This window comes from Anguilla anguilla, chromosome 18 (genome assembly GCF_013347855.1).
Source record: "Anguilla anguilla isolate fAngAng1 chromosome 18, fAngAng1.pri, whole genome shotgun sequence".
NCBI classification, from domain to species: domain Eukaryota; kingdom Metazoa; phylum Chordata; class Actinopteri; order Anguilliformes; family Anguillidae; genus Anguilla; species Anguilla anguilla.
This window is the reverse complement of record NC_049218.1, coordinates 14154903-14162504: the sequence shown is the minus strand read 5'-3', so window position 1 is coordinate 14162504 and position 7602 is coordinate 14154903. Positions and strand designations below refer to the sequence as shown.

The following is a 7602-nucleotide window of genomic DNA, read 5'->3' as shown; positions in this document are numbered from 1 at the left end:
CTTGCAGACCGGACCGGCAGATGCCAGATTATGCTTTTTCATTTGATTCACCCCGCCCCCCCCCCCCCCCCCCACAATCCCCGACCCCCCCAAACTATACATTTGACAACCTATTACTCTTTTAGATGCTGTATTGTAGCCGTTCCACAAACTATGGACTTATCCATTTTCTTAATATCTGTTAAGGAAATGTCTGTGTAATATATCATGGATGTAAATTACCCAGTAAATTGTACAGAGAATTGCTCGGTCAGAGGGAAACATTTTTTACAAAGCAAAATAGGTTTCATCTGATCAATATTCCATCAGCGATTCTATGTTTCGCTGTACCGTATAGGCCCATTAACCCAGTGGACTGTTTGCATGTTGTTAATGAAATAGCGTCAAATTAAAATAACGTCATTTATTACAGCTTTAAATAACATACGCAATTACCTACTTTTTGTGAATGGACAGTTTCAGGTGTTTGCTGCTGTTATCAATGTACCCACTTTCCCAGTAACACATTGTGATATTTTAATCAATTGGCGAAAGCAGGTACGTACAGTATAAGTTATCCAAACTTCTGCACGACCCACGCAATGTAGAATATACATGTGGGGTATAGATGGGTTCTTTAAACCTTTGTGGTGTAAAATCACAAATATATGATCAGAATGTTTGACTGTATGCAATGCTGATGTAATTATCACTAATGGTAATTGATAGCAATGGAAAGAAAGCAGTGTTCTAGAACAATGACTTAGATTTAGAAATAATAATAATAATAATAATAATAATAATAATAATGATAATAATAATAAACATTCCAAAAATAATACATTTCAAGCGGTTAAGGGACTGTTGTCCAGTCTAAATTATGTATATAGCCTGCTCAATGTGGCAATGCATTAAAAAAATCTGGAGCCCTCTGTCTGTCCAGTTCATTAGCTTACTTCAGTTGATCCATAGAATGGCATACTTTTGTGTGGTTTAGTTTGATCTTACATTGCTGAGTATGTGAGAAAAAAAGCAAATGAACAAGTGACAGGGCCCTTCTGTTAAACTCTTCAGGATGGCGATGACTGCATGGCAAGTAATTTGGCATGGGTGAAATGTGAAAAGCTCAGATACAGGACACCAGACATGATTAATCCTCATAGAACTTCAATATACTGCAATATATGTGGACTTTTTCACATATATTGCAGTATATTCAATATATGTGGAAAACATGATGATAAATAGATTTCACATCAGTAATGCAATATATTGAAATATCTGAAAACATGAAACATTTGTATATTTGTCAAGATACTGTTAAATATTGCAATAGATTGAGGGTACAGTGATTGAAATATATTTTCAAATACTCTAGAGCCTATAGTGCATGAAAATCCCAACAGGGCATTTATTTCTGAGACTGTGTGTGTGTGTGTGTGTGTGTGTGGGCGGGCATGTATTACTATCTTTGTGAGAACCAAATGTCCCCACAAGGATAGAAAGATGAGGAAAATCATGCAAGGTGGGGACTTTTTGCTGGTCTCCACAAGTTCAGGGGTTAGGGTTAAGGACTTAGAGTTAGGGTTAGGGTTAATAATTAGGTTAAGGTTAGGGTTAGGGTTATGGAATGAATGTAAGTCAATGGGAAGTCCTTACAAGTATAGCAATACAAACATGTGTGTGTGTGTGTGTGTATGTGTGTGTGCATATGTGCGTGCAGCCCCATTATCAGTAGGGAGAAAGGTGGTAATAATTCCCAATATGAGATCTTTTTATGTGTCCCAAGATAACCCGCGGTGCTCCTGTGAGTGAGTGAGTGAGTGAGTGAGTGTGGGAAACCCATTTAATCCGTACCGTAAACATAACGTTTTAACAGCCAAGCAAGGGAAAATGGTATTTATTTATTTATTTATTTTCCTCCCCTATCTTGGCTATATATTGTATTAGCGCTCGAGGATTTCCGTAAAGGTTCGACTTAATTCACCGCTATACGGAAGCAGGGAAGCCTGGGTGGACAGTGTACGCAGCATGCAGTGTTGTGTTTCACAACGACGAGGGTGTGAGTGTGTGCACCAGCGCCGCCTTCCCCAGCTACCCTCCCCTCATCCTCCTCTTTCCTCCACCCCAACCAGGAAACACGGGCCCGGCTCATCTGAAGCCGTTTCGCGTGTGAGTTGCTGTTGTATTCTGAAAACTGGGAGGGGGAGTTTAAATATCGCCCGCTCAACTCCTAGTTCATCCCACCACGCCAATTCATCTTTTTGTATTTCATAACAATTTTAGAAGAAGTACCTTAAAAATATTTATTTGTTTGTATATGTATGTATAATAGGCTACATTTTTTGTTTATGCTTTGTCTTTATTTTCTTACACTCCAGGAGGAGGGCAGAAATGGCGGCCAACATGTACCGGGTCGGAGGTATGTCAGCCTCGATTTATGAATTACAAACGTGCCATTATTTTGAAACGTGGTGGAGATGTATAAGCGATTCAGACAGGCTTTCGATTACGATTCCATTGTCCAAATTTCATTATGTATACAGGCATATTTTCCGTCCGGCGTGGTGGGTATTTATTTAAATGTTTGTGATTCGCTAAATATGGGCCGGGCCTCCAATCACCCAGACAGGGGCTATCTGGCTAGCAAGCTCGCAAAATAATATGCTACAAAAACAATAGCATGCATCACCTAGTTTATACCAGCAACTACTCGGCTGTTTTAAAATCTGTTTATGAGTATGTTTGATGTTTGTAAAATAAAGTTTTACAGTCGCTTATTTGTTTCTACGTATCTATTGTTTTTGGACGTAAATGTGTGCCCTTGTTTCTGGCGTATCCCCATGGTTTACGGGTCCTGATTCAGCTCCCCGGGCTTGCTTGGGGTAGCTAGGTGCAGTCACGGGATGTGCGATGACTGATGCTCGAAATTTTCCAAATGTAATTCTTTTGCGAAAGTAATGGCATGCATAACACAGATGATGTACACTGTTTCCTTCAGCTGTGCTGCAAAACTACGGTAGCTACCAGTCTTTGTAATGTGTCGCGCTGTGCTATTGTGTCGTAAATGTGTTTCCGAAACCATGATGTGTAGTTGTACATGAAATGCGAAACCATTGTATGTAACGGCTACGACCGACATTATACAAAACTGGCTATCTGCGCGTTAATTTGCGTTGTCCTCCGGCGACAAAGTATCGGAATGTAAGTCACGTGACATTGGCTGCAGTTTTTACTCGGTCTTCACAATTCTCTTCTTTGAAGAATTGCTGTTTGTTACTGTACAGCTTATTATAGTCTAAAACTATAGGAAACACGTATTTGTGCTATTTGGATTGATGTCATCATCAGTGCATGTCTCCATCTAGTTAAACTGACGAGTTTACCTGTACTCAGGTCACGTTATAGCCTACGTAGGTTGTTGGGTTTCCCATTAGATTTGGGAGTGAAATGGCTCCTGTAAAATGACATGTATTGCGGTATTTAAATCAGACGTTGCCAAAACATCAGCAGCAGTTTTGCGTTCATACTCTGGCCAATTAAGGATTATAACCAGACACGTAAATGATTTGACAGTGTTCATTCTGAGACTGAAAGAGCTGACGTGACTGAGTGTGCAAAGACTGTAGGTTTTACCCGGTCGTCAAGGATTGGTGTTTCGCTCACTGTTACTGTACCAGGGTGGTCGAGAGTTGACTCAATGTTTTCAATTTCAGGCTGTGTGTTCACTGGTCACTTGCCAGAACTTTGCTATATTTCATGAAAGTTTTTACAAAATTAAAAAATTATAAAATTACTACTTGTAATGATATGTCCGTTTCACTTTTATACTGCTGATTCCCTTTCTAGTGATGGATAATTTAATAGGCAAGAGCAATAACAGGATCACATTAGAAGAGTTTGAATGCTACACCTTTAATATCCTAAGAAAGAGCATGGGTTGTCCCTCGTAGATGCCTGAGTAATTGTTTCTGTGAAGTAATCCATTAATAAATAAAGGGTTAGGCCTGTATAATGCCCATTGTTTGAAATGAAATAATTGCTGCATATTTTAATGTATGTGTCTTGCATTGCAGAGTGATAGACAGCTCATTTTTTTTAAAATAACACTTTTTAGGGATTAAGAGGCAGGTTAATTTTAGGTTTCAGAAGCTGTGCTCTTATTGTGCTGCTCAACACAGTGTAATTATGTATGTTGCTTCAACACATTTTTTTGGTTATGCTTCTGTGCGTCTGTATCAATATTGAATTGCCTGCTGTCAATGAAAACCAAATCCGGGGTTTAAGACGCTTGTTCTTTCTCTGTTATTGCAGATTATGTCTTCTTTGAGAATTCCTCCAGCAACCCTTATCTGATCAGGCGAATAGAGGAACTCAATAAGGTATAGTGTCCTGATGGGTGGGGTGGGGTGGGGTGGGGTGGGGGGGGGATGGAATGAAGGGATTAGCCGGGCTCTGGGTGTGGTGCTGTTTTTTTTTGTTTTGTTTTTTTTGCTTGAGACTAACAGCTTGAAGCATGTCATTGTACATGCACACTGTCAGAACCTATCCTGTAGTTACACGTGGGCAGATGCAGTTTCTCCGTTTGCTCCACTCACAGAAAGATGTGCCCCTCACTGATTTGGGCAGCTAGTGCAGGCTTCTCCATTCCATTTCGTACCTGAATATAAAGATTGCATATGAGGTACCACTTGAACATGAATCATAATTTGATGGTGATGTTATTTCTATATTGCATTTGTTAATTGTTGCTGCCATTGCCAAGCTTGCACCTTGCTTTGTACTGCAGTGAGATCACACCTCTTTTCTGTGTGTTGTGTCATCATGACTTGGCCTGTTCCATCCCTGGATATGAAGCCTATTGGACACAGCAGCCAAAACTCTTGTGTCTAATTACATTGATTAGTATTTTTCTGCAAATTGTTGGGTTGTGCTTCTGAAAGTGCTCATTAAATCTGAATATCTGCGGCTCTCTCCCTGCGTGCCCAGTGTGCGAGAGAAACCAAAATCTGTGGTTTCTGTCTGGTCTGAACGCTGCACCTCGAGCCCTGTCTGTGATGTCGGCCCGTCCCACAAGTTGCGCACAGACGTGCACTGTCAGATACAGTGACTCAGAGTTATTGTACCACAGCTTTGTCAGCGTTGCATCAGCCATTGTTGTTTGCTTTTGAAACACAGCGGAGATTGGCTGCTTTGCACGGACTGTTCATGCAGCGTCAAGTACTTACCCCCGGAATCTGATTAAAAAACTGACGGTTCGTATGAAGCCTTTGAAGGTTATTTGACAGCGCAAAAAAAAAATCCTCCCAGATTAATATGCCACCGTATTTCGACATTGTCCAATGGGTTCCAGCAAAGTTACCGGGCCTTTGTAGAACATGCCACATTGCTGTAATCTGGCGGCTGATTGGTCTGTCACAAGCAGTTGAGCTGATGGGTGTTTTTTTTTGACAGTGACCTGAGCCAGTTGTTTTCGGTTCCCGGCTACAGAGCTCTGCGTTAAGTTAGCGCCTCATGCTGTAATGTTTGGGCAGCGCTGTAAATCTTCTCTGGTACTCTGGAATGTAAGGACAGCTTTAGCAGGAAGCACTATTGCTATAGGACCTGGTAATGCGCACTGAGGACTGTATACCATGGAGGATTTGTTTATAAACAATCGGCACTGGGGTCAGCACTGAGGATGGCATTCATTTAGATTCTTTCTTTTTCCCTCCACAGAAGACTGGTGTGGATTTTTTTTTTTTTTACTTGGTAGCTACTTCTGGTGTCACTGACTCCCCCCCCCCCCCCCCCCCATTCACACCTAGAAACCCTAGCGCTCTCCATACCATCACAGAATTTGCCATCAACTCAGAGTGGAGTGTGTCTCGATAGGACGTAAGATTGATGCGTTGGTCCCTCTCTGGAGAGAATGCAGGAAGCTCACGGCCCATAATGGCTTCATGTCACTGTACAAGTGTGACCTCAGGAGTGTACAGGCTGGGACACTTTTCTCCTTTTTTGGCAATGCTCATTTCCCCATCACTCTGCACTGCATTTGTGGTAAAGAGGTGTGAGTGGACCCCACCATGAAGGATGCCGTCTTATTACTTATGCCAACTTCAGACTGCACGACTTTTAAAATCCCAAAATCGCTGTGCTGCTCACATTACCAAGCATTCTTTCTTGTAATCTGTTGTTTTGTTGACCTAGTGTTCAAGAAAGTAGCGCACACTGCAAAATCAAACACACGCGGTTCACAAATGACATGATCTTATGTTCGGCATCCCAAAACCCTGTTGTCTCACAAAAACACGCCAGAGGTAACCGTTTTTTGTGTTCCTGTGCTCATTTTGTGCCAAAAAACGGAGGAAGAGGGCAAAACACAAAATGTGGAGTCAGGGGCTGGGGAGATGTGGGCAGCAAGTATTGTGTGTTCAGAGAGAGTTGGAGGTAAATGAATCCCAAATAGTAGTGCAGTGAAAATTTAGCTAGCTAGCCTGTGTGTGTTCAAACTGTGTGTTGCCGGCATGGATATATTTGTGCTTTTGTTTTAGTTACGTCGTTAAGTCCCTAACAACCATTTGTGTATGACTTGACAATTATTATATTATGATAGAAACACAATAAAATAGCCATCTTCTTTGAAGACATGTTGTTCTGTAGTTATTTCCTCCTCCTGGTCTCCTCTCGCTCTCTCATTGGCTATTGCTCATTGCCGTTCTCACTGTTTGTCATACTACATTGCTCACGCTACCAGATTGTGTGCCGATAATTTCAAACGTGCTTTAAAACGTCAGGGCATCTGGGACGGCTCAAAATTGCAGTTGGAATGCATCTCTGATCTGCTCGGAGTCAACGAGCGTTGGTGATGGGCACAAGCACCAATTTGGCTCCGACCTGGGGTTTTCATCACAGATCTCAAAAATTTGTCTGGGGCAGGATAACCGGGGCAAAAATCGTTTAGTGTGAGCCTGGCGTAAGGCAATCAGTTCATCCGCCATCCCTTAACACAGGCACTTCCCCATTGGGTCCATCCAATGGGGTTACAGCAACGCTGCAACAGGCCTAATCAGAACCAATAGGATTCAGAGTTCCCGGTTTCCATAGAGGAAAAGGGGGGTGCGGTGGGCTGGATTCCCAAATCATGGTAAAATAGAGGCCAACTTCTGCTGCACATCATTATTCAGGACTCAGTGTAATATCCGTTCTTCCCGTTCTTCCCGTGACCCATGTTTCTTTCTCCTGGTTTTTTTTTTTCCTGCAGTTATTCACAGAATTGAATTGTTGCCCTTATCAGTCTATCCTCCAGAGAATGGAGTCTTCATTTATGGGACGTTAAAAGTGAAAGAGGGCGGCAGATGAGCAGTTTTTCCCCCCTTGGGGGTTCCTGTGAATTGTGCAGCCAGGGTGTCTGTGATTAGACCCGTTCTCGTGCCCCACTTCCCCTGATTACCTGATGCCTCTGTTCTTTTTCTCTCTCAGAACTGTAAAACATTAACCTCTGGCTGATCTTTGTACGTACGACATTCAGTCGATTTCTTTTTTTAAATGAATTGTTAGAGTACGATGTCGCGGGAGCTGATACTTATTTAAAAATGAAACCTGAAATTCACCTTTGATTGGCACACGCAGCGCTCTTAT

General features: G+C 42.0%; 1 protein-coding gene across 2 annotated transcripts in view; it reads left to right on the top strand.

Annotated features, from left to right (window-relative positions):
- The first annotated feature begins 1971 nt into the window (after window positions 1–1971).
- LOC118218114 (metastasis-associated protein MTA3-like) overlaps window positions 1972–7602 on the top strand; it is a 51217-nt gene continuing 45586 nt past the window's right edge. Inside the window, exons 1-3 of one of the 2 annotated variants that reach the window (XM_035400530.1) lie at window positions 1972–2151; window positions 2361–2401; window positions 4294–4361. In XM_035400530.1, coding sequence (XP_035256421.1) covers window positions 2374–2401; window positions 4294–4361 — 96 coding nt within the window. In that variant the 5' untranslated portion in view covers window positions 1972–2151; window positions 2361–2373. The remainder of the gene's footprint in view (window positions 2152–2360; window positions 2402–4293; window positions 4362–7602) is intronic. The other variant, XM_035400531.1, reaches the window with a different exon arrangement.